This window comes from Alosa alosa, chromosome 22 (genome assembly GCF_017589495.1).
Source record: "Alosa alosa isolate M-15738 ecotype Scorff River chromosome 22, AALO_Geno_1.1, whole genome shotgun sequence".
In the NCBI taxonomy this organism is placed as follows: domain Eukaryota; kingdom Metazoa; phylum Chordata; class Actinopteri; order Clupeiformes; family Clupeidae; genus Alosa; species Alosa alosa.
Window position 1 is genome coordinate 15557436 of NC_063210.1, and position 19399 is coordinate 15576834.

The 19399-nt window shown below is 42.4% G+C and overlaps 1 protein-coding gene across 1 annotated transcript in view; it reads left to right on the top strand.

The window, feature by feature from the left end:
• Positions 1-946: 946 nt before the first annotated feature.
• The window catches only part of pcdh15b (protocadherin-related 15b), a 215784-nt gene continuing 197331 nt past the window's right edge, over positions 947-19399 (top strand). Inside the window, exons 1-2 of the mRNA XM_048233553.1 lie at positions 947-1303; positions 16361-16481. Of these exons, the coding sequence (XP_048089510.1) occupies positions 16391-16481 (91 nt within the window). The 5' untranslated portion in view covers positions 947-1303; positions 16361-16390. The remainder of the gene's footprint in view (positions 1304-16360; positions 16482-19399) is intronic.

Here is a 19399-nt window from a genome sequence, read left to right on the forward strand (position 1 = left end):
ATTAATTCACAAAAGCAGATGAGAATTGTAAATCATGACTCAGGAGTAATTAAAACTATTATTCCCCGTCCATGCATAACAAGTGAACATCTGTTCAGCAGAATGCATTGTTTTGGATGTTGTTTTGGGACAAAATTGCTCAAAAATGTAATTGAAAACCTGATGTGTTGAATAATCTTAGTTGATCTCTTTCCCTGTGGAAAAAACCCAGCCACTCTTGTTTTCTTGCCTTGAAGAGTTTTATACTGATTTAAATGATCAGTTGAACATCAGAAGCAGCCTTTCATTTTCATAAACCACTTTACGGCATGACATCTGTCACTGAGGGAGATGATTGGTTCCTTTCTCAGATATTCTGTATTCTAGATTAGGTACACCTGACATATTTAGATTTTGCAGGCAATGCTAGTGGCTGTATTTAAGACGGTATATTAAGTTACAGTTTAATTAGTAGGACCACTCTACTAAATTATTCTTGTATTTACAACAAAGGGCTTAGACAATATGATGGCTACATGCAGTTGGTTTCCTGTATACACCGGCTCAAATGGATTTAATGTAATCCCACTCCCTGAACAGATGGACTGGTAGCATTCCCTGCCTTAATACAGACCCAAGGGCTGTATCAGTACCCCCGCCCCATATTAGCATTTATGTTTTAGCCTACTATTAATGTGTAATTGGCTGTCTTTCCTGAGATTCAGTATATCCTGAGATTCAGTATAACGTTCAGCATAAAGCTCTAGTCAAAAATGTAGTCTTGTTGTGTTCTTGGTGGTGTTATTTTCTTTTCTTTCTCGGATCTCCAAACCATCTGAGCTGTTCTTTCGACTTTTATGACCTTGCCAAGAAATCGCTTGCCGGTGAACAACTGATCATATTTCCTCCACGCTCGTGCGTCTTTGGCGCCACAACGCCACTGATCCTCAGTCAGCGTAGACAGACCTTGCGTTTTTCTGTCCACCCGTTGTAATGAGATTACCCCCCTTTCACGTCAGGTGTACATGCGCGGAATTAAGCGTCCTTTGCTTTCTGAACATCGACTTCTGTCATGGGGATTGTATGGACCCTGGAACGTGGCGTACGTTTCTTTTGGTAAATACTACGATAAATTCAGAACGACTGAAGTTGCAGCAAGCGGTTAGTTATAAGCTTTCCTTGCACGCCCGAGAGCGTGAACATTCTCTGGTAGAGGGCGGCAGAGCTCTCCATAGTCTTGGTCGGATTCCTGGGACTGCGCCTTGTATGAACAGTTTTTACTGTCTTTCTGGAAACGGATTTGCATGGCTTTGGAAATAACATGGTAAGATGTCTCTTTTGCATACATTTTACAGAACAGTAGCAGGTTGGACAAAGTTGGGCTGAATTCAGCCCTCTGTGCTCCGGAAGAGAGTGAAGGGGTACTGGCTCATTATACACTGGCTCACTGGATCATTATACACTGGCAGGTTGTCACTATATTCTTGTTTAGTGTATGGCAGTCTAATGGCACGACTTTCCTTTGCTGTTTTTGTTTAATTTTATTCACATGTGGATATTCTGTATCCCATTTTAACACATACAGAGTGATTTCACGATTGTGAGAAAAGTGGATTGATTGGACGTATCGGCTATGTCCGAATACCTCGCAGTGCTTTTTCGTTTTTCTTTAGAATTCGTTGAGAATATCCATTGTAAAAGGAATGAAGTAGATAAAACGACATTTTCTATCACGTTTGAAAACCTATGCCTAATGATGCCAAAGCAAACAATTTGATGAACGAAGGATTATGCACTGGCTCATCCAATTACTGTGGACAATCTGTTGCCTTATGGATTGATCAACCCTTAAATGAAAGTAGTGAAACCGCTAATTCCAGTCTTCAAGCTGTTGATTTTTTTTTGTATTATTCGTCCCGAAGAGTTTTCTTTCAGCATCTATATGAACATTCAGTACAATGCAATGTAATGCCATTGGATACGCGCCAGTATTGTAGCAAAACTGGTCAGTCGCAGTTGCGCTATGTTCATCTCCTGAAAATATTGGCCGGTGTAGCTACTATGGTCAGAGTGAGTTCCACATGTAATACATCACCAGTGTGGTTTAGCTATGGCAAAGACAGTTATATTGTTAGCTCAGACGCTGATTGTGCGTCCTGTTATAGACTAAACTAGTTTGCTTCCCACGTTCTACTTATGTTAAGTTATCATCAATGTGGTATTTAATTAATTGGTAGTGGCTAATTGGTCATCTCAGACTCAGTCGCTGCCAGCCATCAGTATCAAGCTAAATTGTGTCGAATCCTACCATATGTCCTCCTATATAGTGTATTTTTCTATTCACCCTGTTAGAGTGGCCATTTAGTGGCATATAAAAACAAGTGCTGAGTAGGTAGGCAACACGTGAGACGTCTGAGTTCCCGTCACGGTTCTGCAGGTCTTTAATTCCCCGCGTCCAAGCCTCTCTAATTCCCAGGGCAACTGTCTCCTCTAGAGGAATGAGGTCACCAGTGGCACCGCGGCCTCTGGTCTTTTGGTGAAGATACTCCGTGTCTACCCTTCCAAATGTTTACACAGATTACCCTGTGCGCCCCGAAGGTCACGATGAGTCAGGACCAACGTGCCCCCCGCAAGTCTAACACACAACGCGCTTTTGTTTGTTTGGCTGTGAAGTTCTTTACATCTTGACTTCTTTTGCTCAACCTCTCAAAGGCCACGCTCACAGACGAAAAACCTATCGATACACACCTGCCAGTTCCCTCCCTGCCTCGAATTCTTGTGGTGGGTGGGTGTAAAACAGCAAGTGAACAGCGAAACATATTCAGGTTACTTAAGGAGCTTATACCTTAAGAAAACTTAATCATATGAGTGTGTGTGTGTGTGTCTGTGTGTTTGTGCCTGTGTGTGTGTGTGTGTGTGTGTGTGTGTGTGTGTGTGTGTGTGTGTGTGTGTGTGTGTGTGTGTGTGTGTCTGTGTGTTTGTGCCTGTGTGTGTGTGTGTGTGTGTGTGTGTGTGTGTGTGTGTGTGTGGTGTGTTTTGGTATGTGTGGTTGATTTGCCTCTCTCCAGATAAGCAGATGAGAGAAGAGGCAGTGTGGTGCGTTAACACTCCCCAAACTGCTGAAATGAGCATTTCATTATGTCATGCCACATCCAATATAACAGTGCATGGCTGGATAGATTTCATAGACTGCGGCATGCACCTGTCAGCAATGATGGAACATTTGCCATATTGCCAGCATATCATTTGGCTGTTTGCTGGTCATCATCACTGGCTGTAGATAGCTCCTCGTCAGTCTTTGTCTCTAAATGAGAAATGGCCTGTGTGATGTGACTCCACCTGTTTTTATTGTGATATTGCTTGTAAATGTACCCTTAGCTAACACACCTGCTGATTGGTAATGGTTTGATAGTATCATCTTTACAAAGAGTGTCTCCTCCAAAAGCTACCTTTTGTCACTAACACAGTTCTGAGCTGAAATGGTCTGGTGTTGCTCAGAGACAAAAAGAAATGTAGATGAATATAAATACTGCATGGATGAAACAGATAAAGAAAAGAACAAGTGAATAGATGCCAGGAGGGGAAAAAAACAGAAAAGGACAAGACAAAAGACAAAAGAGGGGGCATCCAATAATCCTGTCGTTTGAAATGAGTGACATTTTCATGGCTGACCTGTCAAGCTGGGGCCACAGCAATCTTGCGCGGGCCGGTTCTGACTGAGGGGCCTGACCTGTCTGACTGGACCGGGCCCTTACAAGAGAGAGGACCCGTAGTTGGTGATGCAGCTTTGTGCTTCTGGCCAGGTCACTGTCACTGCTGTGCAGGATGTAGCGCCTTGGGCCTTGGGCTTTTGAGAATCCATCACAGACTCGACCTTCGTTATATTTATGTAACAGTTATTAGTTTCGAAGACTCTTTTGTCCAAGGGAACTTGCCGTGCAAATGCAGCTAGATATTTAATCAGTTCTGAAGCACACAAAGCCTTGAAAGTGCTCTGAGGAACAACATACGTACACTCGCTGAACCATTTCATGGCTTGACTTAAGTGTTTACCTGGTCATGGTGTCACACACAAAATGCTACGAATGAATGTTACAGTGTGTTCCCTGCAACATGTTTGGCTGCAACGTATTGAATCAAGCGTGTATACTCATAATAATCACAGTTGGGGCTTATGCTAGTGTAAACAGTTCCACACCAAAGGGAAAAAAAGAGTTCCCGCTGAGCAGAGTTCTCTGCCTTGCCCTCAGACAACACACGGCTGTTCCTGTGTCCATGGAGATAATATGGCTGGATATTAGCCAACTAAATCTGTATTAGCTGGCTGCCTTGTGCGTTAATGCTCTGTTTGTACAAAAAAAGAGTTCGAAAGGGGGCTAGGCTTAATGTAAGAGGCATAGTAGTGGCTTAGAATAGGGCAAAGTTAAGGTTCAAGCTTATTTTGACGTAACAGTTGCAATATTACCTTGTCTCAAGGTCGGAGAAAGCCGTGGGGTGAGGGAGAGTGCTGTCAAGGATATTTTGAGTGATCCGGTGAGGGTCGTGTTAAGCTTGTCAGCTCGGTCAGTTTCTCACATACAGTGTAAACTGGCCATAGCTCTCCTTATGGAGCCTTGAGTTGTGCTGTTGTCATGATTGAATAGAGTTGTAAGCAGTATTTTCTGTTTCAACTGTCCCGTTCAACTGTCACATTATCACTAGCCCGTAGGAATTTGTTATCAGTGGAATAGATGCTATAGTTTTGCTTTGTTTTGTTTTCACCAAAGAGTAAATATCCCCTTTTTCCTGCATGCAGTTTTAGTTTTAGTTTTTACTCAAGATATTTTGGGCCATTTGACTCAGCTCAATATCAGCAGGTATACTGTATGCATGACCTTTCTGAGGTAATGCAAAGCAGTCACACACTTATGTTTAAGATTATTCGGGCGCACCCACAGCACTTACATCAGCATATGAGTTATGAGTCTTATTTACTCAGCCATTTGTGGCTTACATTAGTGAGGTTCTCATTTTCTAAAGAAAGGGGATAAAAACTCAGCCTACTTTCTTGTCTATGGTGAAAGTGGAGGTTATAAAATTTACTTTCCTGGCTCCACCAGGGCACTTTCTTACCTGTAGGAAATGCAAGTACTGTCATCTCAGCTCTGAGAATTCTCTTTGGGACATGAAGGTCAGACTGCATTGGAAGTAACAGGCGTTTTCATAGTTCGGCCATTTTGTGACATTTTATAATGTGTGACACCATTTTCCCCGCTGCCCTCCCCCAGGTTCAACAGATTTGCTGTTTAAGAAAAATGCCTTGAGAACACCTAAGGTTAAATGTAAGTAAAGAGCAGCAAGTGGCTGGCTATGAATCATTGGAGTTTTTTTTACTTTCAAGGAAAATTCCGTTTTTTTTTTGGACACCGAAATTTTGGTCCTGTCTCGACTTTTCTGACTCGTTTTGAATCACCTTTGACTTCTCAGGGTGGCTGGCAATGGGCATACTCAAACATGTCACACAAACAATGCGTGAGTGACATATCCTTGCATATTGATGGATGGATTGATGGATACATGGGTTATGGATGTGCACTTTATACTTACTGTATGTCTAGCATGGACATCTGTAAATATAAAAAATGTTTTGTCTCTGTTTTTCTCCCTTACTTTTCCCCGCTTTTACCTTGCATGGCTCTTATCAGTGCAACTGGAAATGTCATCAGATGACTCAGTCGCAAATAAACATCTGAACCAACATTGCCATTTCAAACTTTATATTAGTTTAGCTTTGCTAAGTATACTTTCCCAGACGTGATGCACTTTTAAAATAGGCACTTCAATTTCTATCCCTATAGGAGAGCATAATATGTTGGCTTCAAATTACTGCTGAACAAAGGGTTGAGTGTGATTCAAAATGGAGTTGTACTAAATGAATATCTTTTTAAAAAAAAAGCAGAAACAGAAATGGGTCTTCCCAGATTCCTGCAGGACCTGTCTGTGTTTTTAGTCAGAACAGGACTGCTGTTGTATGCATAGCACAGTCTTTTAAGCTCTATATGCATACTTACCAGTTTGCAATGACTGTGAGTTAATAGCAACAGTTTGTTTCTAAATAGTAACAATACTATTAGCAGCAATAGTAGCATACTAGTGTAAAAGCAGTTTCATTCTCTAATGTGAGAAATGACCAAGAGCCCTTCAAGTTCAGCTAAAATGGAACCTCAAATCTTTACTGTGATGTTTTTCAACACTAGTCTTAAGGCCTTTGCAATAAAATTCCGTCATTTTGCATGGATTTTTTCCCCTGGTCCATCAAATACAGAATGCTGTCGTGAGAATGTTCATTCACTGACACTATAAAATGAGTTAAACCAGTTCGAAAAAAAACCCTTTGTGTTCAAACAGTACTGGCACAACACAAGGTCGTATTTTTGATTTTCAGCCGTCAGACAATTTTTGCTCTGAATAACAGACTCCGTGTGTGTAAGGCCTATACTCTGCTGTTTGTTTCGCGTGTTGAAGTGTCTTGCATGAGGACACTGACATCTCCTCTTGACGTTTGTATATAGTGTGAGTGATGACCTGGCACCATATGTTCCCATCCTTCAGGTGCCCATCTGCTGCCGCTGATGGCCAGAGGCCACCTCTCAGCCCTCGTTGGCCGCGCTGTGCGCCTCATGGCTGGGAAAATAACAACCAAGTGCTTGTTAGCTTACCTCCAGGGAGGCATTTCAAGTGACAATTTAGAGACAGACCTGAGTAGGTTAACTTATAGTAACCGGTAAACCTCTTTACCCAGGTTTGTCTCCCATGTTCAACTACAGACTTGAAATGACACACATACTGTATATATGTATGCATTTAGCTGACACTTTTATCCAAAGTGACTTACAGGGACCACTGTCCCTGGAGCACCTGGGGGAGTTAAGTGCCTTGCTCAAGGCCATGATGGTGGCACCTGGGAAATACCACCCAGGACACTGACAGGGGAATTCTGAACAGGACTATTAGCCTACATGCTGCTCTCAAATAGAGTGCAGACTTATTAGCCTTGATTATCTTGGGTCTGGTCTAGAGAATCTGCTTCCAGTACGGAGTGGAAGTATAGGGGACATTGAATTAGATCTTTGATATTAGAAAGGTTTTATGGTGATGTGTTATCTTATTGCCGGGTGGGCTATATAGCCATTTGAATTGGTACCTCAAGTAGATGAGCTCAACATATTGGAAACATGAATGCGTCTATTGATAGAGACAGTTTTTGTAGATAGCGATGCGGTTATTTACCACAGCATGTGTTAGCCTTGTACGGCCCTATACTTGTATCTCATAAGAATATGCAAAACACTTTTTCAGTGTTTGTGTGGAGTGAAGACTCCATCTGCCACTTTTGGTATCACTCCTTAGCGGCCATAGAGACAGCCATATGGGCAATGCTCTCGCATCGCTTATGACATGTAGTAGACATCCAATCTAAATGAAAAAGCAACCATGTCTGGGCCTGCTTCTGTGGTCCAGAATAAACATCATTCATATCCACTGCCATGAAGCATAGTGTATGGAATAAACATTGGATCTTTGTTGACAAAATAAAACTCACAACAGAATGAAACAAAACAAAAATATGAGCAAAAAACCCCACTTTATTTGGCCTCTGTTGAATGTCACATGCTGGCCAGTGTGATTAACAGCGAATGCACTTTGTCGTCTGTTTCAGACAAGGATCGCAGCCGACAGATTAGTTATAAGATTGATTTTTTTCTTCACCGCCAGGTTCAGTTGATTACCATCAGGCGTAATCAATCTCTGCTAGCTCCTGTTTCAGTGCGTGGCATTTTGCGATGTGCTTCATTATTTCAGACTGGATTGTTTTACATTCTAATGGCACCCCCCCACACACACACACACACACACACACACACACTCCTTCTCTCTTTCCACGGCCGTCGAAATTGCCACTGACTAAAATGGATTAGGTGAGTTAGCAGGTTCATTGTGGCCCATTATCGAGCGGGTGTTTGTGTCACACGGTGCCCTCAGCTGGTCCTAACACACAGGATGATGGTGGCTCATTGTGTGTTTTGTGTTATTAAATGATTTCATTCATTTTCACCTTTTTATGTTTTCCTCTCTCTCTCTCTCCTGTCTTTGTCTTTGATAAGTACCCGCTGAAATCAATGTTGTTGAGCAAATGGTTTTAGGCGATACAGGTGTGTGTAAGTGTGGTGCCTGAGTATTGACATCAGGCCAATAGGTTTATGTCTGTTGGTATGACATTATTTATCCCCGTGGATCAAGGTGGAATGGGTTCTCAACTATGTATTTTTGGTGCTTACTGTACTTGAACAAACATTTCGCCATACAGCTAGGCAAGAATGTTCTGGAAATATGGTGTTTTTGTGTCATAATGTCGTCTGGTTGAGCCAGAAGAGCTACTGCATCATTCTGCTCTATGAATTCTTTTCATGGGAAAACCATCCCATAACACAGTGTATTGGTTTCCCTGTAAAGATAGCTGCCATTATCTTCTGACACATGATGTATGAGTGTATGAAGCACAGTGGAGTGGAGTCCAATTGTGAATATCAGTGACTTTGCATTAGGGGTGTGCCTATTCGTCCATATGGTAAGAATTTGTCATTTTGTGTTATTAATTCATTAAATAGCTGCTCATATGTTTTGTGTTTACATACATGCCGCAAGGGTGGCAGCTCACACGCACAATGAGGCCATCCTTAAAAATATTTTTGTTTGCAGTAACAGCCAAAAACAATTAAAAATGGGTCGGTAGGTAGGTCAATATTTTTTTTTTCAAGATTCAAAGTAAAAAAAAAAAGTTCAATTTTGGTCATGGTGATTACGTAGGAATGAATTTACACAAATGTGCATATTGTGACGTAACTGACTGGGTCTTCAACCCGTGCCTTCAGGCGCACCACTGCACTCATTCTGATGCAGGTTATATAGACCAGCCTTTCTCAAACTTCTTTGACCTGAGGCCCGGTCATGGCAGACTTTTGGGTCATAGGGCTCATCTACATGTACGCAGAAAGAAGGCTACAATAGCTCTTGGCCACGTTATATTGAAATTTGACTATACAATACTCAATGCTATACAGTGTATTTTACAGTCTCTGCTCTGTTTCTAAGGAAGTTCCAAAAAACAACGTCGTTCTATTAAGTTTCGTTAAATAAATAAATAGCCTTCCAACAGGTTGAAGCGGAGCTTTGATACCAACGTTATCGATTAGTTTCAGTTTCTCTCGCGCAGACGCACATTGAATGAATGCTCATACCACCACTTAATTGTAGGGCTCCATGTTTAATGACATCGATAGCAGAAACGTTTGTTTTCTTTTTTCGTCGATCCGCGGTTTCTTAATCAACTGCGCAGCAAATTATCAGATGAAGCACCGGGCCTAATTTCACTCCACGACTCCGCGGACCAGCAGTCTCCATGTTGCGGACCCATATTTTGAGAAATGCTGAATAGACCACAACCAATTTCAATACTCCGACACGGTCACCGCTAGACTAGGGGGAGAAGGGATGAGAAAAGATCTGGCCACAGTTCTTCCAGAACTTCGTAACAGCGTTATCAGTTTGTGTGAATGAAACGAAGCGTAGGCCATAGTGTGACATGCGTAAAACCAATGGTGTAGAGATGACGCCACAGGTGTTTTTTTTAAGTGAGCCACGTTTGCATGTAGGCAATTTATATTCACAATACTTGGGCCTACTAAAATAAATATTATTTTATTGCATTTGTATTGGTTGTTTAGAGTAAAAAAAACAATCGGTCGGTATTAACGCAAGTTTACAAACGGAAAGTCGGTCGGACTAAAAGGGGAAAAAAATAAATATTTGGGTCGGTTCTAAATTGACAGGGTCGGTCGGGTTACGGCAAACGAAAATATTTTTAAGGATGGCCTGAGAACAAGAATGGTAGAAGGCAAAGTTCAAACTGCAGATGAGGAAGAATAGTTAAACACTGATGATGGCCAAGATTAAGATAGATTGTTTTGTGTTTGCACAGCACTTAATACATCAAGCTGAGGTAACTTGTGGCCAAGAAGGCGGTGGTAAAGGGGACATTATGTTTCATTACATAACGTTATGGCAAAAAAACGTATTGAGACAGTTTTAAGTTGCAGTGTTTCTCATACATTGACTTATTTGTGGCTTATTTGTGACTTAAATCTGGTTAGCATCATAACCACGCTGTACTAATTTGTTAAAAACTGTTCCATTCAAGTTAATTCTGCAAACCAACCACCACAAATGGAATTCAATTGGTATCCCACTCTCCATTGCATACTTCTGTGACTCTCTCAGGCAGTGGTTATTGTGTATAGACCCTTTCAACAATAAAAACAAAAACAATGCCTGAACGTTCTATTTGGGCCCCAATCTACTTCCTCTGCATTAAGATAACATATGGAATGTTAAAAAGGAAGGAAGTCTTGTGGGGCCAACTATGATGCTGATAATGGAACTCTCTTGAAAGGGTCCATAATGTTTCTATGATTTCCTTCATCTTGTATGATTTTTTGAAGGAACTGATGTTCATCTGTCTCTTCCCTCTGATGTTGCACTGCAGGCTTTTCACACCTAGCCTTGCAACATGTATTGGCATTTTATCTGAGGATCAAAGCCAAAGCCATGTATCAGGTTAGCAGTTACAAGGCCTTTGCACACAGACATACATGCACACACATACACGCACACACATACACGTGCAGGAACACACACACACACACACACACACACACACACACACACACACATACACACACACTTATACACACACACTCACACACGCACACACACACACACACACACACACACACACACACACACACACACACACACACACACATACATACATAGAGGAAGAGAGCGGCTTCTTTGTAAAAGAATGGCTTTAGAAACCCTGAGGAGATCCCAGCATGCAACAGTTCTGTTCTTGTTCTGTTGTCTCCGCCTCGCCTACTTGTGAGAGTGAGGGTGAAGTGGGGAGCTCAGCCACAGAGCCATTAGTTTATTACAGTAAAGGAGCCTGTCGGAGACTCTGACTCTCAACTCCGCAGCCTAGTCCAGTTCGCATGTCATCATCCCACCCTGTCCCTCACTGTCAGCATGTGACAGGCTCCATGTGTGTGACTATGTCCATAGACATTTTGCTGCCCGCATCAGTTTGTAGTGTAAAGTAGTGTAGTGTAAAGCTTTACCTTGATTTGAAAAGTGATTCTAGTGGTCTGTTTGATCCCTCACGTCTGTCATAGGATTGACTTTATAATGTCACAGGCAGACATGCTGTGGCAGATACCTTGTCCAGTCAGTGTTTATCGTGACATGTTATGTCCTATGATAACATACTGTAATGTCCAGTTACTTGTACTAGTAATGTGACGTTGCATGTCATAACAGCTCATGAAGAATTGTAATAAGATGTCATAGCATCAGCGATTATGAATGCTCATAACAGTTAAAAATAGTGGTAACGTGGCAGTATTATAAAACAAGAAATCATTTGTTGTGAAAAGGACCATTCACACCAAGAACGATAACTATAACAATAACTGCAAAAAAGTATCGTTCTAGCTAATATGAATGATGTCCACACAAACTATAACAATAACGACATGAAGAACTATCGTTGGGGAGCACTTTCAGAGCGATTTTGAGAATGATAAAAAGCTGACCGCCAGTCAGAATCCATCAAATTTTAGCCATCACATTCATTAACTCGAGCAGAGACTTTCATTATCATTGGTCAGTGAGGACGCTTTTATTGTTATATTTATAGTTGTCTTTATAGTTAAAGGGTGTGGTATTCTCCATTATGTATTCTTGACATGTTGGCATGAGCTTTATGGCAGTGTATGACCCTGGGTTTGAGTGTTCATTTTTGATCCTCTGATTGGTCCAACATAAGGAGAAGTGGGCTTGGGGTGACTTTAAAAAATGATATGCACGCATCTGTAGTACAGAGAAGCACGAAATTGCATTTGTCTCTCCAACACATTCATGGTTTCTTGAAGAACAAAGACCGTTCATAATGATCACTGGGGTTGGCAAGTTGGAGCGCTCATCACTGGAGAGTGAGGGGCCTTTTGATGTAATGGCAGACTGTTGGCTTGAAAGCATGAGAGCTTCTTCTCTCCATGTGCCTGATTCCTTCCCCTTTTGTCTGCCCACTGTGGGAAAAAAAAAGAGAGAGCGAGAGAGAGAAGAGAAGAGAATAGAAAATGGCTTTCAACTGAAATCTCATCCGATTGAAATTGCGCTTCTCTCTTGTGGTTGGGATGGCCCTCACAAATTGTTGTTGTTGTGTCAGATAACATGAGACTGTTCGAAAGCGCATCTGTCTTTGTTGCAGCTTTCAAATGAAGCATTTGTCCAGATAAGGAATGGCTGTGTAGAATGAACCAATCATTTCTTAGACACCTCTTTGCACAAAGTTAGAACAGAACCATGCAGAACCATGTGGTTAAAGGAAGACCGTTTTGGCATTGCATTCCTCTTAAACGCAACATTTTATTGTTGCAGGCAGCCACCAATACATTAGAGCATTTGTGCCAGTGTCATGATAGTAATGTTAGTTTTAATATAGCTTATAAATATCCTGTAAATGGCTTTGGGCTTAGGGGGCGGGAAGGTGTATGCCACTATTTAGGTTCAGCAGCAATAGAGTTGAGTGGGTGAATATAGAAGATGGTTTGTTTCCCTTTATTATTTAACAGTGGCGGCACAAGTACCTGAACTGTAGGCTACGGTATATTAAAACAGATCTATTCTTGTGGAACCACAGAGCATGTGAAATGTGCTGTTGTGATATACTCTGATATTAAATATCGGCAATAGCATGGTTCTACTAGTAGCAAACTTGATGGCGCTGATGGTGGCTGTAATATGAACTCCATTCGTCACCCCTAAATGACCCACTAAGAGGACCAGATGGGGTATCACACTAGAGGTCTGTGCTGGGTGGATTTTTCAGTCCTGCCCATTCCTGCAACAACATATCCTGCTCCTTAAAGGAAAATTCTGTTTTTTCTTACTTTAAGGCCCTTTTCTGGTTTGTTTTGGATGAACTAGAGTGGTAGACACCGAAATTTGGACGATTGGTCCTGTCTCGACTTTTCTGACTCGTTTTGAATCGCCTTTGACTGCTCAGGGTGGCTACCAACAGGCATACTGTAGTAGGCTACTCAAACATGTCCTAAAACTAACTGTGCAACTCACCGAGTGGTTCGTGGAGTTCGTTGACTATTAAAAGCAAATATATCGGCGCAATGTATGATTTCCAGCCGTCTTATTTGCTAGGCCTATTGTGGAACTATTTATTCAGACACCTCACAACCGTGTATAAACTTCCGCTCAATATTTGAACCTGAAGCATATACGGTGGCGCAGTAATATCAACATGCAATGAGTCTTCCAACAGAAATCAATGGGATTTTACAAAATGCCAAATAAAACACAACAGAAACTGTATTTCGCTACACTACTTGTTTTGGAACATCAACGAACACCACTAACCACTCGGTGAGTTGCACAGTTTTGAAAACGAACGTTAAGGGTTGTTTTAGGACATGTTTGAGTAGCCTACAGTATGCCTGTTGACAGCCACCCTGAGCAGTCAAAGGTGATTCAAAACGAGTCAGAAAGGTCAAGACAGGACCAATTGTCAAAATTTCGGTGTCCACCACTCTAGTTCATCCAAAACAAACCAGAAAAGGGACTTAAAGTGCTAAATACCGGAATTTTCCTTTAATGTCCACTCCAAACTGCACATACCTGCCTATTTCACGTTTTGTCCTGTAACTGCCCCCAAAATCGCATTTGTGCCTGGACTTATTTGTGCCTGTTTTGTGCCTGAAACATGGGCTATTTCTTGCTGCTCTCATGCATTCGGCGTATGAACAACATTCTACAGTTTTAAGAACAAAAAACAACCTTTAGTTTGTTTTACATTTTCTTCTTGTGGGAGTCAAATGAGTCATGTCTCTCTCCCGCTCCCTCTCATGCATCCGCGTCATCAGCGTCCTCCTGCAATGACACACGCAGTTCCGCTCGCATAATTAGCCCAGTGCCATTCTGTCTTTCTGCATTGGTGCCATTGGGACGAACCCATGAAGATCCTGCAGTAATGCAGACCTATACAGTACACCTCTATACAGTACAGTATATAATGCATGGGAGGAAGTTGTAGTGTGTGTGTGTGTGTGTGTGTGTGTGTGTGTGTATGAGATCAGTCCTCAGGTGCCTCCTGGCAGGTGCGGAGGAGCCAGGTGAAGAAGAGAGGACTGATTATTGGGTGGAGCCGCTAACATACACACACACACACACACACACACACACACACACTGACTGTACACACACACACAGAAATGAGTCAGAAATTAGTAGAGGTGGAGGCTCCTTTTAGGAGTCTCTCATTAGTGTCAGGAGAACTTTCTAGCAATCATTAGCCCCAAGCAGCCGCATTAGATTTACATCGTCTCAGTGATGTGGCAGGCTTTGATCTGATCCTTAGCTAACATCACGTGTCTGGGGAGTGGTTAGTGCATCTAGTCTTCTCAGGGCCATTTATGTTACCGCATAGATGATTTAGGTCTACTTAGATGAAATTTTATTTTGTAGCCCTGCAAGCAGTTTTTGGCAGTGTACAGTTTGTTGCATTTTGAACTTGTGCAAAGAAAAGGTTTGTTGACCCCTAAGCCTCGTCCAAGACATCAAAGTTGAGACTTCGCCAACTGCAACATGCCGTATCTTCTTCACGTGGAAAATGCTATCAGGCTCTCTGGTGACTTCAAAGGCAGAGGTTACGTCTGCAGAAACCCCATTTGCTTCAGCAGACTTGTGCAAGACCATGGGATGCCGGAATATTACGAGGTTGACAGGGGATTCAAGTTCAATCTGGGAGTTTGTGGTGATTTACGTGGTTGTAATAGGCAGGTACAACGACAGTAACAAACAGTAGACTGCTGAATTTCACTCCTTGTTTTCCAAACGGTAACTATGCAAGCCAGTGGCATGTTAGGACTCACTAAACAGTAACTGTTCAAAACTGTAACGATGTTAAGGCCACATACAGCGTAGTAACAGCTTTCAAATTGAATGTACAGTTTTGCAGTATAGCACACTGTCATCCTGTCTCCCTGTCATCAATTATCAATTGCAAGAAGGGGTTTAATTTAGGGCTGCACAATCAAATTTTAATCACCATCACGATTTTGGCTTCCCATGAAGTTTGTGTGATCGAGCGATATAAGAAAAAAAGTGTTCCACCCACAGAACGCTCCACTACTAAACAAATCAAGCGCTCCTTAAACTTTTCTGACCATGTGCCTGCAAGTAGCCTAAGCTACCATGTGCCTGCATGGAGCCTAAGCTACCAATGACAGCTTCCCCTAAACTGCTCATCCTGAAGTTTCCTGGATGCACTGTGGACATTACGTTAAAAGACTATAGGCTACAAAAAAGAAAATAAATGAATGAATAATCGTGATCGTGATCTCAATATTGATCAAAATAATTGTGATGATCATTTTGGCCATAATCGTGCAGCCCTAGTTTAATTGATTCATATTGATATGTGTTTTGTGTTTTACCCAAATCAGTACTACACAGTGACTTTACCAAAGATGACTTTTCAACCATTTACATATTCCTTTGCATTAGATTTAGCATAAAGCTACTTCCTGAACTGTAATTCAGACCTCTCAGGATTTCAGAATATCCAAGCTAACATGTCAGCTAGATAGGACTTTGAGTGCCTTATATCTGAGCAGCCTGTGGTGTGCCAAGGAGAGCGCTTTCCCAAGACTGAGCATGTGAGTTCATGCAGTTCATTACTGTCTCATGTCCCCTTGTCTTCCTTACACACACATACACACACACACACACAAACATGCAGACACACACACACTCAGAGACTCGCACACAGACACACAGACACACACTCAGAGACAGACAGACAGACAGACAGACAGACAGGCGCACACACACACACACACACACACACACACACACACAAACACACACATACGCGCACACACACACACACACACACACACACACACACACACACAAACACACGCGCGCGCACACACGTCCAGTTCCAGACAGTGCCCGGCCATGTTCCATGAAGGAGCCATGTGACATTAGTCCATAATTTTATAGAAAAAAAAAAAAAACGTTTCCAAGAACACGGACTACTGACAACGTTCACTGAATGTTCAGACACGCACGCGCCATTTTGTGTGCGAAAACAATAATCAAGAAGACAGACATAGAAAGCAAAGAGATTAAAAAAAGAAGAAATAAAAGGCTGATAGAAACACACACACACACACACTCATCACGTCTCCGTCTCTGTGTCTCTCCTCAGGTCGGCTCGCAGCAGTAACATCTGAGGAAAATGTGCCAGAGGAGTTGGCTCTTCAAATGGCTGGGAATCGGCATAGGCACTCTACTACTCTCCACATGGACACGCTCTCAAGACACAGATGGTACGTAACACCCCAACAGCACATACATTGGCTTTGAGTTTTATTCTGAGCAATGGTTTTTAAAAATATACTGTGTATATATATTTTTTTTTCATGAAACAATTTTTGCATTATGTATATGAGAAATTGCGTTCTGGAATATACAGCAATATGCTTTTATTTTGTATGGAGTTCCCCTTTTCCAAATAAACTACATGAGATGGAATTACCAATGGAGATGAGGAGGAAATGATAAAGTTTAATTACAGGTCAGCTACTACTGATGGATCTTGTGTTTAGAAGCCCGTCTGGTGTGTGGGTGGTGGTGAAATGCTGGATTTATGGCTCATTTGAAGTAAAAAGTGTTATTTCTAAACTGTCTGGCTCTGATCTAGCTCTTAGTCATCCTGTGTCTTGTGTGTCACCGGTGCATACCTGTGGCTTGAGCAGAGATATGATGGTATGAGCAGGACAGGCTCCCCCACCTGGGGAGGTACAGTACAGTAGATTGATGAGAACCATGACTGGTCTCTGCTTAATGTGTGGTTCCAACATCCTTTGGATTTAAGGGGATGTAACGTGTTGAGGGCCGTCTGGGGGCAATAGGACCACCATCTCTGGGAAATTACAACACACCAACTCACTTTATGGAAGGTTTGTTGGGTTACCTCGGGTGTGGGAAAAAAAATTCTACTGCAGGCGCAGCACATGTTGATTGAATTTTATACCTGCCTGCTGCAGACTGTTTAGGACCCTGTGGCTGTATCTCTGCAGTGGTCACTTAGAGGTGGACGCAGTTGGACCCTTACTGGCTCCTCGCCGAAATAACGCACGCAGACTCATAAACGTTGAAAAAAGAAGACGAATGTCCAGATCTCCTGCTTCAAAAAACTGGCCTTGGTGCCCCCCATTTTGAGAAATCATCCAGCTATAAAGGGAAGATCAGAAATTCAATTTGAGGCTTATTCTCTTCTGCCTCTGTCCCTTAAGCTGGTCCCCCCCCCACCCCCATATACCTCCTTAAAAGGAATACATTGATTATATATGGTCGACACTTCGCTCGACTCAGTGAGCCATAGGCTGCTATGAGTTAGTGAAGTCAAGGGTAGGACAGCCTTTGGATTTGACCGGGGTCGTAATGGAGTTAAATATTCCGCGGTGTTCCGGAATTAATGTATTGATGCCCTCCCCTCCAACTCGGAAACTTTTCTAAAAGAGTCATCGGAGAGATAAAAAAAGGGGTGAAATGTCTACTGTGTGCTTATTCGGACGTGATTTATTGGCTTTTGAAGAGCTAATGTGGGGCACCGTAATGAACTGTGGTCACCTTGCCCTGTGTTAATTCCTCCTCTGTTTAAAGGATGCCCATCTACCCTAGGCGGACAAGCTTTTCTCTTTACTGTATACAGTAGTCATATACAGTACATGTATATGTAAATGTGTATCTCACCTTAATGTATAGATGCTGGGCCATGCTTTTTGTCTGTTAACTCAGATAGCTGTCTTCGTCTTTGTTAATGTGAGGCAGCTTATGATGTTTTTTTGCATCAGAGAAAGTCAATATGTAATTTCATCAAGTGAATAGTGAATAGAGGCCATCCTAATATTTTACTGAATTTAATGAAATATCGATCCGTGAGGAGTGTTTAATTGCCATCTCATTTATGTATGTCGATGAAATAAATTTCTGGGAAAGGTTAATGTGGGCCGATTGTTTGTTTTGATGATCTTTAATGCATTGTCATCGTACAGTAAGTCAGATTCATACGGCCAAGAGGTACATTTGTACACTATGTCGATGAAATACGTTTCTGGGAAAGGCTCAGCTTGGCTGATTGTTTGTTTGATGAAACTTGAATACATTATCTATGTACCGTAAGTCAGCTTCTTTTTGTCAACTCACGCATTTGTACGCTGTTTTAGTTTCACTCCCCAAATAAACATTTATTTGTTGTGGGCACCTCGATTCAACCAAAGAATTTACTGCTTTGTCATATCAGTTAAGAAATTCAGCAAGACCTTTGTAGAGTTACTCTGTGGCACTTGGCCACTTCGCTGTTTGATTGAAAGGGTCCTCGTGGCATAATTCTCTCACCCATCTCTGCCAGAGGTCAGAAGGCAAAGTCTTTGCCAAAGGAGTCGCATGATCCTGAGAGGTTTATGTGCCTGTGTCTCTGTTCTCTTTACTCTCTCTCTTTCTCTCTCTCTCTCCTTCTCCCTCTCTCTCTTTGTGCCGTGCTTTCTGTCTCCTCTCCTTTCATCCCCTTTATTCATCTCGACTGATCTGTCCATCGCTGATGGCCTTTCTTTGTCTTCACTCTTCCCCTAGTTCTGTTATGTCTTCACCTGCTTTTACTTCTTCACTTTCCCCGGTCTCTGTCAGAACTTCAGAAGTTTCACTCTGATACTCTCTCTTCCTTTCATACACCCAAACTCTCTCTCTCTCTCTCTCTCTTTCTTGCTCTCTCTCTCTCTTACACAAACTCTCTCTTTCCATATGTCTTCCATACACACACACACACACTCACACCCGCAGGTCCCCTATCCTTTTCACATAGCTCCATCTATCTCCTCTCCCTTCCTCAGTCTCCATCAGAGGCAATTGCACATTCCTCCTCTCCTCTCCTCCTCCTCTCCTCCTCCTCCTCTTCTCCACCTCTCTCTTCTTCCCCCCTGTCTGCTGCTGCTCAGTAGTTCTGCGTGTGCATAATTGCTTGAAAGAGATCCCACCCTGTTGCATTATGCATGGTACTCACGGGAGACTCGGTGGGCAGGGCGGGGGTAGGGGGGGGGGGTTGCTGCTGGGCTGCAACACTAGCCTCTGACTCACCGTCTCTGTTTCCGTCTGTCAGTGGACTCGACCAGCCAACCAAGCCTGCTCTTCGTTAACATAACTGGGTTTTCATGTTAATGGGAAGAGCTCTGTGTGTGTGTGTGTG